Source organism: Lucilia sericata, unplaced genomic scaffold (genome assembly GCF_015586225.1).
Source record: "Lucilia sericata isolate MDLA Ls3-8-SP2 unplaced genomic scaffold, ASM1558622v1 Contig000357F_arrow, whole genome shotgun sequence".
Taxonomy (NCBI): domain Eukaryota; kingdom Metazoa; phylum Arthropoda; class Insecta; order Diptera; family Calliphoridae; genus Lucilia; species Lucilia sericata.
The window spans coordinates 49,680-72,330 of NW_023994377.1; the positions used below are offsets into that span (position 1 = coordinate 49,680).

The 22,651-nt window shown below is 30.8% G+C and overlaps 2 protein-coding genes across 3 annotated transcripts in view; one reads left to right on the forward strand and one right to left on the reverse strand.

Moving 5' to 3' along the window:
* LOC119604052 (28S ribosomal protein S9, mitochondrial) overlaps positions 1-22,651 on the reverse strand; it is a 51,804-nt gene that overhangs the window by 5,293 nt on the left and 23,860 nt on the right. The gene's annotated exons all lie outside the window — the stretch shown is intronic.
* The window catches only part of LOC119604050 (transient receptor potential channel pyrexia), a 38,405-nt gene continuing 18,506 nt past the window's right edge, over positions 2,753-22,651 (forward strand). The window contains exons 1-2 of one of the 2 annotated variants that reach the window (XM_037956403.1): positions 2,753-3,046; positions 20,544-20,797. In XM_037956403.1, coding sequence (XP_037812331.1) covers positions 20,682-20,797 — 116 coding nt within the window. In that variant the 5' untranslated portion in view covers positions 2,753-3,046; positions 20,544-20,681. Of the gene's footprint in view, positions 3,047-19,989; positions 20,079-20,543; positions 20,798-22,651 lie in introns of those variants that run through there. The other variant, XM_037956404.1, reaches the window with a different exon arrangement.

The window sequence follows — 22,651 nt, forward strand, 5'->3', positions numbered from 1 at the left end:
CTAACTAACTAACTAACTAACTAACTAACTAACTAACTAACTAACTAACTAACTAACTAACTAACTAACTAACTAACTAACTAACTAACTACTACAACTACTAACTAACTAACTAACTAACTAACTACTAACTAACTAACTAACTAACTAACTACTAACTAACTAACTAACTAACTAACTACTAACTAACTAACTAACTAACTAACTAACTAACTAACTAACTAACTAACTAACTAACTAACTACTAACTAACTAACTAACTAACTACTAACTAACTAACTAACTAACAACTAACTAACTACTAACTAACTAACTAACTAACTAACTAACTACTAACGAACTAACTACTAACTAACTAACTAACTAACTAACTACTAACTAACTAACTAACTACAACTAACTAACTACTAACTAACTAACTAACAACTAACTAACTAACTAACTAACTAACTAACTAACTAACTAACTAACTACTACTAACTAACAAACTAACTAACTAACTAACTAACTAACTAACTAACTAACTAACTAACTAACTAACTAACTAACTAACTAACTAACTACTACTAACTTACTATCTAACTAACTAACTAGCTAGCTAACTAACTAACTGTCTAACTAACCTAACTTACTAACTTCAGAAGTTTAGTGGTGTCAAGGAAATCATTCCTTAAGTGAAATTTGTAAAGATCTCGTTTGGACACCTCCAAGAAGTTCTAGACTTCTATATCCTCAGACTTCAAGATAAAAAAGTGGGAAAGTATATATATATATATAGGCATGGCCGACTATATGATACCCTACACCATGAGTATATTTTAAAAATTATTTATTTTTCATATAGAAATTTTTATGTTGAATTTTACCTTAATTCCGATGTATTTAAGCAGTTTATTGTTGAAACACAAAATTTCTAAAAGAGGCTTTATATATGGGAGTTAGGGTCAAATATGGGCAGATCTTCAACAAATTGGGAGGAGGGATGTATTTAATATAAAGGTTAGTTATGTTTACAAGTCATTACAAAAATCGGCATGGCCATTTATGCCTACATAAAACATAGTTGTGCCAATTTTTGATGAGATAGTAATATATTTGACGTATTTATGAGTTAAAAACTCCAAATCGGAAGGCCAGGTTGTATGGGGGCTAGGGGAAATAATGGACCGATTTCAACAATTTAACAGGCATCGTCCTTGTACCCAAAAAAAAAACGTATGGTCCAAATTTTATGAAAATATCTTGAAAATTGTGGGTTTACATGGACAGCCAGCCAGCCGAACGGACAGTCTTAATCGACTCAGATCGGTATACTTTAACGTGGGTGTAGGAGCAATATTTTTGTGCGTTATAAACATTAGCACAAACGCATAATACCCCTCCCCACTATAGTGGTGTAGGGTTTAAAAATATATTCAGTCGATGAGGCTGAATGTTTATTTATCTCCATATTTGTTTGCGTTTAGGAACGATTTGGATTCTTGAAGTGATAATATTACACCTTTTCAGCGACAAACCAGATAAAATAAAAAGGCCGTAGATTGAGCTAAGGTACCGCAGTTAATATTGGAGATTAACTTAGTTCTAAAATCAATTGTGATTTATAGACTCCATTTACGAAACCCCATAAAAGTTGAAGATGTTAATTATATTGATTAGTGGTAGTAACGATTTGGTGGAAAGGATCAGAGCAGATCGTCCACATCTATTTGAAGGAAGTCTAATCGATGAGATCAGCCTTTTTCAAAGACAAACCCCCTTATATAATACATTGGAGACAGACTTAAATTATTAAAAATCCCTGTTATGACACACTTAGTCCAAGCTAAGAGGTAGATTAACAATTTCAAGCTTTGTATATGAATATAAATCTTTCGATAATAAAGAAATCTAAAAACTAAAAGAACGTAGTCCCACTGTGCAACATTTTTTTTTACTTTTGTTGTAGTAAATTTCTCGTAGTATTCGTTGATGATGTTTGTCTAAATAAATGTAAATGAAGAAAAATCAACGAAAATGAGAAAAATTTACACAAAAAAACAAGTATTGCGATGGATTAAAATGCGACTAAAGTTTAAATAAAAACAAATTGTCGAGTTATAATACAATAAAAAATCGTTTACGATCATATAAATACTATCAAACATACATAAGAATGTATGGGCAAATGTATGTACAGTGGGACCTCGATTTTCCGTGATGGTGGGGACCGGAAGCATTCTGTATAATCGATTTTCCTGGTTAATTGAGTGACATTTTTGGCTAGTTTTTTAATAGATATTTTTATTAATTAATAAATGTATATGTATATTTATATAAAAACTAAATAATTCAAGGATTTTATATTCATACATGTTTTAAAAATATAAAAAAAAATTATTTTGTCAGAAAACAGTAAACAGTGGATTTGTTCTAATTGTACATGGTTGTTAAAAAATAGAATTTTGCTTATAATCACGGATAATAGAGGTAATAACGGTTAAACGATGCAGAAAAATTTAAGTCAATCCAAAATAAAATTAAGTCGATGCAAAAAAATTTATTTTTCCATCCCGGATAATTGATGTTGCCGGATAATCGAATCACGGTTAATCAAGGTCCTACTGTATATGATGGAAAAAAATCAAATATTTTTTTTATTCGAAAAAAATACAATAGTTTGGAGACGCAGACAGATGAACCGTGTATTTGCAAACGAACTTTTATGTCATCCGAAAAAAAACCGTTTCAATATTTGAATGATCAACGTCGTGGCGAAAAGTTCGTACGGGTCAAAAATTAAACTTGGAGAAAAAAGAAAATCTTTTAAATATATCACTACGACGCGTTATTTATAATAAAATAATATTAAAATTAAAAGAAAATATATAAAACAATTAATTTATTTGTGTTAAAAAAAAAATCGAACGAAATTTCAATTTATAATAACAGAAATAAACAAAAACGAAAACGATTACTCTCTGTATGCGTGATAACGGTTGAATATTATCATTATCCTTAGAGATATTTGAGAGAAAATGTGTTGCAAAGATTTTCTTATCAAAAAGTAATTTAAAATTTTTATTAATAATATAAATAATAAATAAAATACATAGTAATAAAAAGTAAATAAATAATATTAATATTAAGCCAAAGGAAAGCCAAAACTGTAAAATTGCGAGTCACTATAGATCGATGGTTTTTTAAAGAAGTAAACACTAGATTCAGACTTAAAAAGTGTTTATTATAATATTTTTAAAATTAAAGAAGGATCTTTTAAATTTATTACTAATAAATTTATGAAATTTGGAATATAATAAATATAATTAATAAAAGTTAAAATTTTTAATTTTTTAATAAAAGTGAAAAGAATCGGGTCGTTCCGTAGTCATGAACTACATAATTGTCGTGGGAGCGGCAGGACTTATTGTAGAATGTTGCCGGACACAGTATTGGTTCCAAAAGAACGCATCAATACTAGTTCCAAATAAAAATTAAATTTATTTATTATAAAAAACACAACTATTGTTCTCTTCCGAATTCGAAATAGAATTAAACAAGTAAGAATGTATAGTCGGGCATGTCCGACCTATACCAGTGGTTATATTAATAATTTGGATTATTTTTTCTAACAAAGCATTTCAGTATGTGGTTTTTACCTTAATTTTGAAATATTTCAAATTTATTTTAACAAAAAAAGTGATTTTCCGAAAGAGTTGTTATATGGGGGAAAGGCTATATGTATATGGCCTAATAAATAATGGTAGCGTGATTTACATTTAAATTATTTATGCAGAATTTCATTAAGTTTATAAGTGAATTATTGACCTTCTAGTGATTTTCTAGAGGGACCTTTGTATGGGGGCTGATCATTACGAAAATTGGCAGTATCATTTAGACTTTTATAAAACCAAATTTAAACGATTTTTGTAAAGATACTAAAACATTTAATATAATTATTCTACCCCCCTAAACCTTGTATGAGGTCTAGATGAAATAATGGATCGATTTTAACCATTTTCAATAGGTTGGACCAGGAGAAAAGTATGTGCCAAATGTACAGTGCAACAGACGGACATAGATTAATGGACTCAGAAAGTGATTTCGAGTCGATTGGTATACTTAAGGTGGTTGTAGGAACAAAAATTTTGGGTGCAAACGCACTATAGTGGTGTAGGATAAATATTAATAAATTTAAAACAATTACAATTTCTTTTAGGAATTTCAAATAATTTAGCTTTTCTGAAACCGAAATAAAATCTTAAGCTTTTCCGATAATCGAATTTTATTATTGGTCTTTTGGAACATCAAATGATAAATCTCATTTACAATTGTTATCTGATGTGTTTTTAAACTAGCTGTGGAACTAATAAAATTTTTCTCTGATTTAAAAAAAAAAAAAAAACTTTGTTATTTTCGTTTGAATATAATATTATAAAAAAGTCCCTAATATCTGCTTTCCAGTAGATGTGAAAAATTTAATCACACAATTATAAATTTGAATAAATAAATCATTAATTAGAAAAGTAATTATATTATTTTAGCCATAAAATGTTGGTCATATTTGCTAAATTGGCCGATGACACTGCAAATACTATTATGTATATATCAAATATTCTCATTGGATAATACGCCAAAAAAAGTGTATATATGAAAAAAATTAGATTAGATTAGGTTAAAGAGGAAGATACTATTACCCCCAGTGCCAAGAGAAGTGAAATTGTTGTTCCTTTGAAATTGTCATTCCCCTCGAAGGAAAAATTTGCTATCGTGAACTTGTCGTATGCAATTCATTCACAATAGTTAATTTTGTATGCAACAGCTGTTCATTGTTTACAAAATTCTAACAGGGGAAATTGTTTTACGCCAAACAAGTTAGTGAACGAAAAAAGTGAAAAGGGGACATATTTCACATGAAATTTTGATTGATTCACCCCTATCGCCAATAAAAGTGAAATTTTTGTTTTGATTGGCAATAGGGCTATATATAGACTATAGACTAGACTATAGACTAGACTATGTACTAGACTATAGACCAGATTATAGACTAGACTAAAGACTAGACTATTGACCAGACTAGACTATAAACTAGACTATAGACTAGACTATAGACTAGACTATAGACTAGACTATAGACTAGACTATAGACTAGACTATAGACTAGACTATAGACCAGACTATAGACTAGACTATAGACCATAGACTGGACTATAGACCAGACTATAGACTAGACTATAGACTGGACTATAGACTAGACTATAGACTAGACTATAGACCAGATTATAGACTAGACTATTGACCAGACTAGACTATAAACTAGACTATAGACTAGACTATAGACTAGACTATAGACTAGACTATAGACTAGACTATAGACTAGACTATAGACTAGACTATAGACTAGACTATAGACCAGACTATAGACTAGACTATAGACCATAGACTAGACTATAGACCATAGACTGGACTATAGACCAGACTATAGACTAGACTATAGACTAGACTATAGACTAGACTATAGACTAGACTATAGACTAGACTATAGACTAGACTATAGACTAGACTATAGACTAGACTATAGACTAGACTATAGACTAGACTATAGACTAGACTATAGACTAGACTATAGACTAGACTATAGACTAGACTATAGACTAGACTATAGACTAGACTATAGACTAGACTATAGACTAGACTATAGACTAGACTATAGACTAGACTATAGACTAGACTATAGACTAGACTATAGACTAGACTATAGACTAACTATAGACTATAGACTAGACTATAGACTAGACTATAGACTAGACTATAGACTGTACTATAGACTAGACTATAGACCAGACTATAGACTAGACTATAGACTAGACTAGACTATAGACTAGACTATAGACTAGACTATAGACTAGACTATAGACTAGACTATAGACTAGACTATAGACTAGACTATAGACTAGACTAGACTATAGAATAGACTATAGACTAGACTATAGACTAGACTATAGACTATACTGTAGACTAGACTATAGACTATAGACTAGACTATAGACTAGACTATAGACTAGACTATAGACTATACTATAGACTAGACTATAGACTAGACTATAGACTAGACTATAGACCAGACTATAGACTAGACTATAGACTAGACTATAGACTAGACTATAGACTAGACTATAGACTAGACTATAGACTAGACTATAGACTAGACTATAGACTAGACTATAGACTAGACTATAGACTAGACTATAGACTAGACTATAGACTAGACTAGACTAGACTATAGACTAGACTATAGACTAGACTATGGACTAGACTATAGACTAGACTATAGACTAGATTATAGACTAGACTATAGACTAGACTATAGACTAGACTATAGACTAGACTATAGACTAGACTATAGACTAGACTATAGACTATATACTAGAATATACACTAGATTTATGATTAGACTAAAGAATAGACTATAGACATTTGTAGTTATTCCATTTTAATTACTAGATTTAATATCTATGAACATTTTTGTTTTTAAAACAAAATTTGTTTTTGTTTTATTTTGTAATGACAGTAATAAAGGGTTAATATTTACTTTGTGGGTACGGATATGATTTTTTTTTTAATTTTTGAATAAATTATTTTGAAAATATTTGTTTTTGCTTAAAAACTTATCATTTAAGAGAGAAAAAATACAATTTCAAATATAAATAAACAATTGTTACTTAATTGTAAAAGTAAACGCGGCTCATTGAATTTAAGCATTTTTTTTTTAAATTCACGGACAAATAACATTTTATCTGTGTAAATTAAAATAAGAGTTGTAACGCTTAAGGTAATGGACTTAAAACGAATGTGATTCGTTTTAAACGAAGGTTTGTTTGTTAAATATTTTTGAAGAAAATAAAATATATAAAAAAATCCCCTAAAATTAGGTTCTCGAAGTTAAGGCAAAAGATTTTGATTAATAACAAGATTTGAACAAAAAATAAACTTGAAACAAAAATAAACAAAATTTTAAAATCACCTTAAAACAACAATATATAAATATAAATAATAAAATAAATATAAATTATAAATTTAAACAAAATAAACAAACGTAAATAGACAAATAAAAATATATTATTAATTCTAAGAAATTAAAACTAGAAGATATAAAAAAACCATTAATAAAAAAGAAGATTTTAGATCTGAAGGCAAGACATGAGATGAGATAAATGCAGTATAAGTATTTGAATAAAGAGCATTTAATAAACATATTTATTTCATTTATTAACCTAGTAAACCATAAATTTATTAAAATATTTCTTTTCTTTTTTGCTTTTCTAAAAAAAGAAAAAAAATATTTTTTCTTGATTTTTCAAAAGAAGATAAAAAGTTAGTCAGTAGTCGTCGTCTATTTTGTTGTGATATTTTCTTTTTTTTTTTTGCTCAGGTTCAAGGGCAGATTTAGTTAGTTGTAGTAGTTGTTGTAGAGCAAGTAGTTTAAGTCTCCATCGCCATAATAATAAATAAATTCAAAAAAACATATCAACGTAAAAATAATCAGAAACATTAAGCATGAGACATTTATTTATCTCATCATCATCATGATCATTCATATTTTATATGAATTTGAGTAGAAAAATCTCTCATTGATCTTAGCAGATCGTTTTATGTTTGTGTATGTGTATATTTTTGATTTTATATAGTGTATGTATTGTTATTTTAGACGGTATGATATATCATCTTACAAGTTGTTAATCGTGGGCTTGAATCAGATGATGATCTTGGAAACTAATTTCAAAAATTCTTAGTTTCGCGCTCACCATTATTCTTTTTCATGTAATCGACTGTGTTATGTGTTAATAGACATGCTAGATTGTTTAATATTGTTGGCCAATTCCAAAATTTCCTAATATATCAATCGGAAATGGTTATTCTGAAAAATCTATCAATCCAACTATTCTTGTGTAATGGACCCACCTTTAACTTTTACAACAATTTATTGAAATACATGATCCATTTAGGTAATCCTAAAGTTACTCCCCTTCAAATATTAATGGAGAACATAATCCGTTCAGTAATCCTATGTGATAAATGTATGGACCCTGTAAATTTGCTAAAAGCATCTTGGTCCATGGCCTGCGTTACATAGGATCACATAGTATTATTAAAAAAGTATTAAATTTATGTGAGTTTGAGACATTTATCAATTTTCAGAGGGACATTTTTAGGGTAACATCGTTAAATTATGGTGCGATTTTAATAATTTTCTAAGATCTGGACTGTAAAGAGACTTCCTAACCAAATAGTTGTTTACTCATACCGAGCCTTTTGCGGATAATATTCACTTAAAACGTATCAATTAAGTTCGGTACAGGTCTCCTGTTATAGTCTCGACCGATTTCAGTAGCTCATAATAAATGTGACCCTTCTGGTTCCACCAAATGAAGAACACTTCACCTTCAATTGCTTGCTAATGCAAAAATATATTCCTTTCAACTTCTTACTACGCGATAAGAATCTGAGAATTAAATCTTGGGATTTGGGGGAAAATAGTATGCAGACTATAGGGCAATTAGCGAGTTGTTCTTGGGAGATAGTGAGGTGCAAATGGATTATGTATTGGAGCTAATACTAGTGGATCAAGAGCTCATTGTCTTGCTTACAAAACATATATATAATTGGTTGGTTGCTATGGCAAGAAAAGTTCCGGGAATGCTTATAGAAGTAGTTCCAATGTTGGGTGGGTTAAAGTTACTTCACGCAAACACTCAACTAGAATCGAAAAGACTCCATTATAACAAGACCACAAAACTCGTCAGATACATTGTAATTTACATTATAATGTATACTAATAAGGTATTAGATCCAACCGGTAGTTGTGAGATATCTCACTAGGTCATTAAGCATTAATACAATTAACTCATAAAGGTAGAATTGTATATGGTTGTGAAGAAATCCGTTTTTTAGCAGCTATAGCCGATCATATTCAGAGAATGTTTCTTCTTTTTCCCTGTTATAGCAACTGAGATAATAGTCTTTAAATGGGAGTCAAGTCAACGTCCCTAGCACTCAATCCGTCCCATCCCTTACAGGTTATCCGTTAAATAGTGAGCTTTTCATCAAAAGTCTAGATTACGCCGTTTTGAAAGAGCCTGAAGAAACTTCTTTTGAATGACTCGTCTTCTTGTTCATTATCATAATAATGCCTATGCGCGGGGGGATCCAAACTAAAGTAATTTCAAACAGACGACACCCCAACCTTGATAACTTATTCTTAAACTGTCCGACTTTTAGAGATCGACATCAATTCTAATATTACCACGAATGTTACGGTCGTATTATACTGGATGCCGATATTACGTATAGTTCAACCTGAAAAACGTTTGGAAGACGGAAAGACATTACAGTTCTTTCATATCCTGGTGTTACATTAAATTACTAGGTTACCTTTAAACTATTCACTTCGGATATGAAATGCGACATTATCGGATGGTTGGATCAAGATCTTAAGATCCTGGTATGTCTATATGCACTCTGAAGGACCGATTTTAGTACGCCTAGTATACCCCAATGTATGCTGATCTCTAAAATTTATATAGTTGGACTACGACAAAATCTTTTAAGTTGCAGTCTACAATACCAAAGATCCATATGTAGGCCTCCGATGCCCTCTTTACTGTATGTTAGGTGTTCAGTTTTCAAGTAATTTAGAGTACAGAATAATACCTAGATATTTCATATAGTTCGATAAGAGAGTTGTTTGTTTCCTTCAACCTTTGTCACACTGTAAAGCATCTTACGAAAAGAGAGTCTTCTTACGAAGACGTTCAAAAACCATCATAAACTACAAACAACAATTGATTTAAATTGTAATTGAATAAAAAGAAAAATACTGTGTTTATACCTACGAATAGGTATAGAATGAAAAGAACAAAATAAAAAGAAATACACACAAATATAAAAATATGAAACCTTTCTCTTTTAGAAAAAAGCTAAAGAAAAAAACAAGAATTATCGCTTAAGGAATGTTCAGGTTCGTTTTAAATAAATTTACATGAAAATTTGATAAACAACGAAAACAAAATTGAATAATAAATAGAAAAGAAAGCATAAAACAAGTTAAAATGGCGCTTGAGCAAAAAAAAAAAGTATAAACAAAAAACAATAATAAAACATCAAAACACAGTTTAAAAACGTCATAGTTTGAAACTTCCGTTGCGCTTTTGTAGTTTCGCTTGTTCTTTTTTTCTGTAGCTTTTGATTACAAAAAATGCCGGCTAAAATAATTATTTATGTCATTAAAATGAAAATACCACAAACACACAAACAAATATATACAAAAGATAATGTTCGATTTGTTTTTAGCAAGTGCGCTTTTATTTAAAATGAGTTAATTTTTTAACAAAAACCTTATAATTTTATAAACAAAGGTTTATTTAACATACTCAATAATAAGGACAGTCGGACATTTTGCTTCAATTAACCAAAAATACAAACAATTTTAGTAAATTTAACTTTTAAAAGCATTCTTTATGTATGATATTTGCATATTTCAACAATATTGAATATTTTTTATTTTGGAATTGTAAATTCTTTTTATCTTTTATCCAAACAAATCGTCCCAATGACACACTTTTTTATAAAAATTAGATACGAAAGAGGTTTATATACAGTCATGAGAAAAATATTAAGAACACAACATTAAAACCCAAGAAATATGTGAACCTAGTCCTCTACCGGGCACTACTTTAGCAGCGCCTCAGGTGGAAATCGAATCCACGACCACCGGTCTATCTGACTAGAACCCTAAGTACTAACCTATCGGAGGCCACACTAAGAATATCATACAATTCAAGAATTGTGTTAGATTCAATATAAAATGATTTGAAATTTAAAGTTTATATATCAGAACTAACATTTTGGTGTAATGGGGGGGGGGTCTTGATAGACCCAATTTAACAACACATTCAAAAAGAATCTGTACGTGATCATTGGCGAGAATATGCGACGAAATATGAAGTCGTAACACTTTTATTATAAAAACGCTCGACCACATTTTAGGTTATCGAGCTAAAGTCCGATTCACTTGGGTCTATGGGCTCTTCTGTTGTTTCGCGCTACCTTGATTTATCTATAGGTCGATTATATGTTATAGTTTAGCAAGGAATCAAACCATTTCGAGGCACGAATAAACGACTCTATTTAGTTCAGGATAATACTTGTTAGATCTGCTATATCGTGCAGTTTCGGACTAGCCAAGATCCCCGTAATACTTTTATTATAACAACACTCGCCCACATTTTAGGTCATCGAGCTAAAGTGCTACTCACTTGGGTCTATGGGCAGTTCCTGTTGTTTCGCGCTATCTCGATCTACCTATAGGACTATTATATGTCCATGCTCGGCAAGAAATCAAAACATTCCGCGGCACGAATGAACGACAATATCTTGTTGAAGATAATACCAGTTAGATCTGCTATAACGTGCAGTATGGAACTAGCCAAGATTCCAGTTTTAATACCCGACAAAGGAGGGCAGAGACATCGTTATGATATCATCTGTTGTAGTCGTTTTATAGAAGATTTATTCTCGCAAGATATATTCATGTCAGGATGGCCACCAGCAAACATAGCTTTTCTTTTGAAATTTCCAACAAGTTAGGCGACCTTCGGTCTCGTTGGCGCGACAGTAGTCTGGGATAACCATCTGAGCAGACCTGCAAAGTTTATGCATGAAAGAGAAACGCCATCCATTGTTTCAATTTCACCAGTATGCAGAGCAATTCTAGGTTTGAATAATGTCGGAAGTCCGACATTCTCGAACCTGTGTAAACACCAAATAGAGGGTTACTTTCAGTACAGATTCCTATATTCCTCTTGTAAATACATATATCATTTAGTACTTCATCTTGTTTATCGCCCCTTTTGTGACCGAAAGTTCACCCTGTAAGATAATATACTATCTTTGTTTGAATGTGGGAGAAATGTATAAGATGCCTTCCACATCCGATGCAGAATTCTAGCGATCCATTATTTGAATCACATTGCGATTCACTTGTTAGGAAGATGAGTGAGAGAAGAACAGTCAATGTTAATCGGAATGTTAGCCATGTTTTCCAAAATATTCGATTTACAGGCGTCTAGAGCGTTAAGTCTAACTACCGAGATTAAGGTCAATTGTTGGAACATGAGGTAAACAGGTAGCTAATGCATAAGAACAAAAAGTGCATGTGATGGCGTGCTCCGAATAGCACCAGCGATCATTAGTGCATTGCAGTAGTGTCACCATTTTTCGTCATTTCGCAGTCCTGGATAAATATGTAAATTTAGCTGCCTCTCACATGTGTATTCAGATTCCATGAAAGCTTAGAATTAAGTATTTGATGATACCTAAATATTTTGCAGAGAAAGAGAGTCTATTCAACTCCGTTCAGGGATGGTAGCGGAAAAGGAGAAATCTTTTATATCTTAGAAAATGGCTTCTCTGCATGGATTTAGCTTTCGCATGGATATTCAGATTCCATGATAGTTAAGAATTAGTAAATAAATATTTTGTAGAAAGAGATAGAGAGTTGATTTAACTCCGTTCAGGCGTGGTAGCGAGAGAGGAAAATTCTTGTATTTCTTAGAAAATGGCTTCATTGAATGGATAAATAGATTTAGCTTCCTTAGAAGCTCTCGCCTGGTTATTCCGAATTCATGATAGTTTAAAACTAGTAGACGGTGTCTAAATATTTTGCTAAGAGAGGGAGAGAGATGGAGTGTTAATTTAACTCCGTTTAGGCGCGTTATAGTGCTCTAACGACTAAGTCGTCTTAGTGAAGTTGGAAGGTATTAAGAAATAGTGGCAAAGTGTTAACCAGAATCTTGAGTTAAATGGTAAAAATGGTAATGGGCGAACAGCAAAACAATGTAAAATATCATGTCCCTCTGCTTTTAAATAAAACTATAAATCTACATATTTGTTAGAATCTTTAGCAATTATATAATTTCTTTATTTAAAAAATGTCTATATAAATTCTTTAAAATATTATACTAAATTATTGCAGTGCTTAAATGTCACTCGTATATTTATTTAAACAATTTACAGGTTTAATTGTTGTAATAATTAAAATCTAAGAAAGTCTTGATTTTAAAATTTATTTTTTTGCACTTCAGAGAAGGCAGGTCAGGTGCCAGATTTAAGTAACAGACTTTTTACATACAATTTAATAAGACCAATTAAAAGTAACTGTCATTTATTTCAATTGTAGAATGTAAGAAAATAAACGATAGAATAACTGATTTTATTTTTATTTATAAATACAGTGAAGTAAAAAATTAAAGAGACATTAAAATATTAAAAAAAATAAACTTAGTTTAAAGATTTTGTTTAATCGAATAAAATAATTTAAGGTTGTGCAAAGATTAACACATTTTAAAACTATGGCATACCCCTTTCTTAAAGTTTGTAAAGAAATGTACGTTTAATTGTGTGACACACTGTACAGACATATGAGTATTATGTTTGTTTATTTGAATACTTTTTGCACTCATTTTTTTCTTCTACAGATTAAATTCGATAACAATACTGAAAAAATTGTTTATAATAAAAAATGCGATGATGATAATGATGATTTGTAAACGATCTTCACACTTGAATTTTGTTTTTTTTTTTTGTATTATTGTTATTGTCAATTTTGTTGTATTTATTTTTCTTATTCTTACAGTTTCATCTTTTCTACAAATTTCTATTTGATATTTAGTATTTTTTTCTCGCACTAAACTATTATTATAATTAAAAATGGTCATAAATATGTAGGCGTTAATTATTTTTTTATAAACTATTTTAGACAACTTAGAAAGAAGACACCGCTTGGGAAAAAATTTATTATGATTTTTTACTTCCTTAGAGTTAATGTTTGAAATCAAGCATAAATAATTTAAAACTAGAAATATGACATAAAGATTTGTCATTCTGTTTGTAACATATTAAAATATTGGTGATAGAACTTGATTTCTTAATCTAAAAAGATTTTCACTCTAAGTACAGCCGATAGATTATATTTTTGATTTTATGAATGTAAATGTAGTATATAGTCTAGTCTATAGTCTAGTCTATAGTCTAGTCTATAGTCTAGTCTATAGTCTAGTCTATAGTCTAGTCTATAGTCTAGTCTATAGTCTAGTCTATAGTCTAGTCTATAGTCTATAGTCTAGTCTATAGTCTAGTCTATAGTCTAGTCTATAGTCTAGTCTATAGTCTAGTCTATAGTCTAGTCTATAGTCTAGTCTATAGTCTAGTCTATAGTCTAGTCTATAGTCTAGTCTATAGTCTAGTCTATAGTCTAGTCTATAGTCTAGTCTATAGTCTAGTCTAGTCTATAGTCTAGTCTATAGTCTAGTCTATAGTCTAGTCTATAGTCTAGTCTATAGTCTAGTCTATAGTCTAGTCTATAGTCTAGTCTATAGTCTAGTCTATAGTCTAGTCTATAGTCTAGTCTATAGCCTAGTCTATAGTCTAGTCTATAGTCTAGTCTATAGTCTAGTCTATAGTCTAGTCTATAGTCTAGTCTATAGTCTAGTCTATAGTCTAGTCTATAGTCTAGTCTATAGTCTAGTCTATAGTCTAGTCTATAATCCGGTCTATAGTCTAGTCTATAGTCTAGTCTATAGTCCGGTCTATAGTCTAGTCTATAGTCTAGTCTATAGTCTAGTCTATAGTCTAGTCTATAGTCTAGTCTATAGTCTAGTCTATAGACTAGTCTATAGTCTAGTCTATAGTCTAGTCTATAGTCTAGTCTATAGTCTAGTCTATAGTCTAGTCTATAGTCTAGTCTATAGTCTAGTCTATAGTCTAGTCTATAGTCTAGTCTATAGTCTAGTCTATAGTCTAGTCTATAGACTAGTCTATAGTCTAGTCTATAGTCTAGTCTATAGTCTAGTCTATAGTCTAGTCTATAGTCTAGTCTATAGTCTAGTCTATAGTCTAGTCTATAGTCTAGTCTATAGTCTAGTCTATAGTCTAGTCTATAGTCTAGTCAATAGTCTAGTCTATAGTCTAGTCTATAGTCTAGTCTATAGTCTAGTCTATAGTCTAGTCTATAGTCTAGTCTATAGTCTAGTCTATAGTCTAGTCTATAGTCTAGTCTATAGTCTAGTCTATAGTCTAGTCTATAGTCTAGTCTATAGTCTAGTCTATAGTCTAGTCTATAGTCTAGTCTAGTCTAGTCTATAGTCTAGTCTATAGTCTAGTCTATAGTCTAGTCTATAGTCTAGTCTATAGTCTAGTCTATAGTCTAGTCTATAGTCTAGTCTATAGTCTAGTCTATAGTCTAGTCTATAGTCTAGTCTATAGTCTAGTCTATAGTCTAGTCTATAGTCTAGTCTATAGTCTAGTCTATAGTCTAGTCTATAGTCTAGTCTATAGTCTAGTCTATAGTCTAGTCTATAGTCTAGTCTATAGTCTAGTCTATAGTCTAGTCTATAGTCTAGTCTATAGTCTAGTCTATAGTCTAGTCTATAGTCTAGTCTATAGTCTAGTCTATAGTCTAGTCTATAGTCTAGTCTATAGTCTAGTCTATAGTCTAGTCTATAGTCTAGTCTATAGTCTAGTCTATAGTCTAGTCTATAGTCTAGTCTATAGTCTAGTCTATAGTCTAGTCTATAGTCTAGTCTATAGTCTAGTCTATAGTCTAGTCTATAGTCTAGTCTATAGTCTAGTCTATAGTCTAGTCTATAGTCTAGTCTATAGTCTAGTCTATAGTCTAGTCTATAGTCTAGTCTATAGTAGTCTAGTCTAGTCTATAGTCTAGTCTATAGTCTAGTCTATAGTCTAGTCTATAGTCTAGTCTATAGTCTAGTCTATAGTCTAGTCTATAGTATAGTCTATAGTCTAGTCTATAGTCTAGTCTATAGTCTTGTTATAGTCTAGTCTATAGTCTAGTCTATAGTATAGTCTATAGTCTAGTCTATAGTCTAGTCTATAGTCCAGTCTATAGTCTAGTCTTATAGTCTAGTCTATAGTCTAGGCTATAGTCTAGGCTATAGTCTAGCTTTTTTCGTGCCTTACTATGTCATAGTATCATAACATAGTGGGTTTTTTAAATTTTAAATAATAATAAATAATACGGAATTTATAATTATTCATGATAATTTTATAACATTTTGTTATTTGATAGGTAATATTATTAATTTTGAATTGAGTAACATAATAATATTAAATTATTATTATGTATTATTTCATATTAAAACAAATAACCGGTGATTATAGAACCGAAAACAATGCACAAAAAATTTAATAATTAAAATCAAATGAATTGAATAAATATTGTAATATATTTGCTATATATTCGTAACGTGCAAAATTGTAAATTAAAAATATTTTGTAAACATTTTTTTAAAACAATTTTAGAAGTTTGAAAAAAAAAACACGTGCTTATGAAGCACAATATTTCAAAATATCAACATTGATAAATGATTAAAATGTGATCTTTGATGATATCACGCAAAATTTTATATTAAAATATTTAATAAACATTGCAATACAATGACCTTTTTACAATTATCGAAAATTTTAGCATACAAAGCAGTTATTCAAGGCCTAGTAAAGAAGCACACCAATATCTCCAATGTGTTCAAAATAAGAAGATCTGGCGTAAAATTTTCTTTTCATTAGAAACCCTATTAATATTAAAATCAAATTTTGATGTTTCGGGTTAATTTGTATAAGAGAATTTTGTTAACAAGTGTTAAATTAAAAAAAAAAGAGCAGAATTTCTAGACATGAATTAAAATTGTTTAAAATTACAATTATAATTATGGGAAGTTATTTAAAAAGATAAAGATAAAAAACTAACATTTGTCATAGACACGCCAGTGACATATTTAAATATAATTTATAAACAATAACAAAACGGCGATAGGAATTAAATTAAATATACTAGGTTAGGTGTTTCATTTAGATACAAAACGACTTAAGAAATACCCTTTAAAAACGATTAGATAAGAAATGTTTTTATTAAAACATTTTTGATTTTATTTCAAAAATTACTAAGGCAGAAAGTTCTATGCACCGGAATGATATATTTTAACAGCTAAAGCCCTCTCGCATTAGATCAGGGATGTATTTTTATGTAAAAACATACAAAAAAAGTGAAACAGCTGTTTCCATCTTACTTTGTTATTGTTTTATACCAATCGTGTAAACACTACTTTTATTCGCTTTTTTTGTCATACGTATAGAATTTTATTTTACTTTTTCATTAGACTTTACGAACGTAAAGTGTGATCATGTAATGTTGTTAGTTGACGGTGACAGTAAGGTGACTGGAGCACCTTCGCTATAAGGCGTGTGTTTCTGTTCTAACGAATGGAATGTGTTCCTTTGAAGTTGGGGAACTTTTTCGCGATACTATTAACACTTGCTCCATTATATATCAAAATCCACTATGCATTAAAAAGGGAAAACTGAAGAGATTTCTTTTTTGTCACTTTCGAATCGAATGTTCTCTAACCCGATGTCGTTTATCTCACAACCTATTTTCCTAGTTCCTACACAATGCACTGCATTTTTAGGGATCATCCCTTGAATGTTGATCTAATACGGGAGGGTAAAGTGCTCATAACCCTACATCACACCCGTTTCATAAACACTTGACGCCAACTCATGTCCAACGCTTAATCACACAGTCGCACCTCTGCAGGGTTAATGTCGAAGTGCTTTACGTGCCGTGTTGGCCTATTTCAAGGTGTTTTTTTTTTTTTTTCAACCACTGGGTGAGCTTTTGTAATGACTCACCACCGCCCCATTGTGCTACTTACACGCAATATACGTACACTTTGCTGAATTACTTGAGCTATATAATCTCTGACCATTGCTGTGCCGTTGAACAGAGTTTACTCTGAACATTCCTGGACAAGGAAAAAAAATCTCTTGTATAAGATATCTTTCATCCATCACCATTCAACCCAGCAGACTTCTCATTTATCCGACACACTCATAAGAGAACAACATACGACGGACTCACTCTAGGTATACGGGCGAGTAAGTTCCGTATACCCCTGCATTCATCCTGTATCATAGACAATAACCACCAACTTATTTCCAACGCTTAGTCCCACATTCACTCCTCTGTGGGGTATCTGTTGCCATTCGGCACCGAAATTATCCCGAAATATAGATTTCACCGTACAACAGTCTTTTAACCGCAACTTACTTTTCCCCCGAAGGAACCTCAACCAACTGACCAGACAGGACAAGTCCTGCGGGCAACTGGCCACCCGTAGTACCAGATTATGGGGTTCTCTGGTTAGACCCCATATCAAATCATACCAAGGATTAGCCGAGTAGTGAAGTGACGTCACCAATTCATAGTCCTGACAGACTAGAGGTAGCGGTAGCACCTCTTTACCAAGGGATTGCAATACACCAAGGTCTTTCATTAAGGAAACATGCCCCGGAGCGACTCCTCTGCGGGGTATCTGTTGTCTCGGCAAGAGCACCGAACTTATCCAAAATTATAGACTTTACCGTGCATCAGTCTTTTAACCGAAATTCTTATCCCGCGAACTTAGGTTCAAGGACAGTCACCACGAACACCCTGAAGGGACCTCTTCAATAACAGGGACAAGACAAAGTCCGAAATTCTGCCCTGAGGGCTACCAGTTACCTGAGTCTACCTCATATCAAATCATTTCAAGGAAAGACCAAGAATACATTTGATCATCATCAGTTTATAATCCCGGCAGGATTGCAATAACATCAAGATATGGGCTTTTAAGGCTCATATTTTCGATGTAAATGTATTACATGAGAAAATGAAACTTTAGTTAATAGTGTCTAGTTGTTCTATTAGGCTTTTGCCTCAAAAAAATGGACTGATAACCCATCGTATAAAGATAAGGTTAGGTTAGGTTGAAAGGAGGCTGTACTACATCAGATCCGGAAAAAAGTGCAATAAGGCCGCTATCGACCCCGTAATACTGTGCTTTTCTTGAAAAAGATTGGTAGAAAACCTTTATATAGCGATATCTGAAAGAAATTATCGTTCTATGTTAAGAAACTCAGATCCGTAAAAAGTGCAATTAGGACAATATCGACCCCGTAGTACTCTGCTTTTCTTGGAAAAGATTGGTGCAAAACCTTTATATAGCGATATGTGAAAGAATGTATTTCTATTGAATTTTTTATCAGTGTTCCTGTGGAATGTTATATCTGCCATATTACATCGCTTCCAAGATACATATTTCGAAAAAAATGTGTCACTGTTCTCTTCGTTCATCGTTTTCATATGATTGAAGAATAGACATAGATTGACGTTTCAAACTGTTAAAGAATTGTCAAGTCAACTTCACTTCTATATGAGAAATGTTAAATAACCGTTATACAGTTTCAAAGAACCTTGTTTCCTAGCTGCGCAAGGTAATTTTTGAACAGAGTTATTGTTATCTAAATTAAAATTGGACCAGATTACTCTACTCTGCCAGGAAGTAGAGAAGTGGTAAGAGAATAATCATTGAATGGATGTGATTAAACATAACTTCCTCAGCAGTTAAAATTTGGCACTCTGAGCTACTTTCAAATTGATGATAATGTATTTCCATTGGAAGTATTTCGTTATTTCAAGAATTAGCTATTTTCGACAATGTTGGACCTTTTGCAAACTGTTGCAAATGTTACAAACAATTTAATATCACATTAATAACTTTATAATTATAACAATCATTCGTAATTCAATTCTGATTATCAAATCTTAAGATAAAAACAAAACAAATTCTGCAGATACGCCAAAAAAAATCTGAAAGATGCTGCTTATCTCTTAACTAACTAAGATACAAAATGAGAAATGATAAGATTTTCTTTAGTTTTTTTTTTTTTTTTTTGCAAAAATAAAAAAAAGAAAATTTTTTATTTGTAATTTGAAATCTTTCTATAGTGACGCAAAAAAATACACACAAAAACAAAATTTTAAGAATGAATTAAAAAAATTATAAATAATGTTGATTAAAATAAAATATAATTAATAAAAAAATACTTTATATTTAGAAGTCGTAGGAGTAATATGTTTTAACGCTTAAAAAGTAATAAAAATAAAAGAAGTGTCGTAGAGAAGGGAATAAATAAGTTGTTCAAAGGTGCTATATTATCAACTCGATTTAATTACTACATTGATATGTAATAAAATTAAATTATTTAATGACAATTGTTAAAAATAATTAAATAAAAAAACAAGCAGCAAAGCAATCATGTGTAAAGTTTAAAATTTAATTTTTCTAAAAAATAATACAAAACAACTACCAATATAATTATTTATTTATAAAAAAAGCAAAACCTATGAATGTGTCACCTACCAAAGTTATTTAATACTATATACGTTTTTATTGCAAAAAAAAAAAAAAAACAACTAACAAATATTTGAAATTGTGAGAAAATCAGAAGTGTAACGGATTTTTTTTTTAATTCTATATTGGCACGTAAATTCTCGCAAAATATATATTTATTATTAAAAAAAAAACTAATTTTATTATAACAACAAATATTCAATTACTTTTTTTTTTATAACCCAAAATTATTTATATTTATTAAAAAAATATAACCAGATAATATTTCTAATAAACAACAACATAAGCAGCAACAATTCAAGCATAAATTTGAATGCATATTCCACCATACGATCTTATAAGTGAAGGACAACAAGTGTCAGGAACAACGACAACGCGACCAGTAGTATATTCAACATGGAAAATCTTGGTTACAAAGAAGGCAGTACCAAGCCGCGACGTATGACACGTTCCATTAGTGTTGTTACAAAAAGTGAAGCTGAACAGCCATTGGCTGAGAATAATACAAATCGGTATGTATATTTTAATTGAAGATTTTACACCAAAAATCTGATAATATTCATTATAAGTTTTAGAATAGGTTGGAGGGAAACCCTAAGCCCCTCTTTTGCGTTCTTTAATTAAAACTTTATCTCTTCTTAATATATAATTTTTAAACGTTTCTATAAAACAGACTTATTTATTTCTTCAATGGGGTAAATTCGCGAAGGGCATGGTTTTGAATTGTTTAATAAAACTGTTGAATTTTGACATACGCTCAATGATTGATAAATGAAAATAAAAGTAGATAATTTAGGAAAATCGAATACTCAGTTTTAAGCCAATCGTTGTTGGTAGATATTGCCCAAAGGCTAATGGTCCCCTTCCATATGCAATTCTCCTATATAATAAACTATAATATTTACTTCTTGTTTTAAAAATCTCGCTCTATTGTATTTAATTCATATGGGAGGTGCCACGCCCTCGCCATATTTATATGGCAAAATTCTTTAAGCGAAATTTCAGTATTCTATCTCTACCCTGCAAAAAACAATTGAAGTACACGATTTATTTGGGTAATCCCAAAACTACTTCCCTCTAAACATATTACAGTTCATGATCGGTATAGTAGTCTTATGTAATGCCGACATGGATCATGTTTACTTTTTTTGTTAACTATTTTTTTTAACAACTATTTTTGACTAGTCTATAGTCTAGTCTATAGTCTAGTCTATAGTCTAGTCTATAGTCTAGTCTATAGTCTAGTCTATAGTCTAGTCTATAGTCTAGTCTATAGTCTTGTCTATAGTCTAGTCTATAATCTAGTCTATAGTCTAGTCTATAGTCTAGTCTATAGTCTTGTCTATAGTCTAGTCTATAATCTAGTCTATAGTCTAGTCTATAGTCTAGTCTATAATCTAGTCTATAGTCTAGTCTATAGTCTAGTCTATAATCTAGTCTACAGTCTAGTCTATAGTCTAGTCAATAGTGTAGTCTATAGTGTAGTCTATAGTCTAGTCTATAGTCTAGTATATAGTCTAGTCTATAGTCTAGTCTATAGTCTAGTCTATAGTCTAGTCTATAGTCTAGTCTATAGTCTAGTCTATAGTCTAGTCTATAGTCTAGTCTATAGTCTAGTCTATAGTCTAGTCTATAGTCTAGTCTATAGTCTAGTCTATAGTCTAGTCTATAGTCTAGTCTATAGTCTAGTCTATAGTCTAGTCTATAGTCTAGTCTATAGTCTAGTCTATAGTCTATAGTCTAGTCTATAGTCTAGTCTATAGTCTAGTCTATAGTCTAGTCTATAGTCTAGTCTATAGTCTAGTCTATAGTCTAGTCTATAGTCTAGTCTATAGTCTAGTCTATAGTCTAGTCTATAGTCTTGTCTATAGTCTAGTCTATAATCTAGTCTATAGTCTAGTCTATAGTCTAGTCTATAATCTAGTCTATAGTCTAGTCTATAGTCTAGTCTATAGTCTAGTCTATAATCTAGTCTATAGTCTAGTCTATAATCTAGTCTATAGTCTAGTCTATAGTCTAGTCTATAGTCTAGTCTATAGTCTAGTCTATAGTCTAGTCTATAGTCTAGTCTATAGTCTAGTCTATAGTCTAGTCTATAGTCTAGTCTATAGTCTAGTCTATAGTCTAGTCTATAGTCTAGTCTATAGTCTAGTCTATAGTCTAGTCTATAGTCTAGTCTATAGTCTAGTCTATAGTCTAGTCTATAGTCTAGTCTATAGTCTAGTCTATAGTCTAGTCTATAGTCTAGTCTATAGTCTAGTCTATAGTCTAGTCTATAGTCTAGTCTATAGTCTAGTCTATAATCTAGTCTATAATCTAGTCTATAGTCTAGTCTATAGTCTAGTCTATAGTCTAGTCTATAGTCT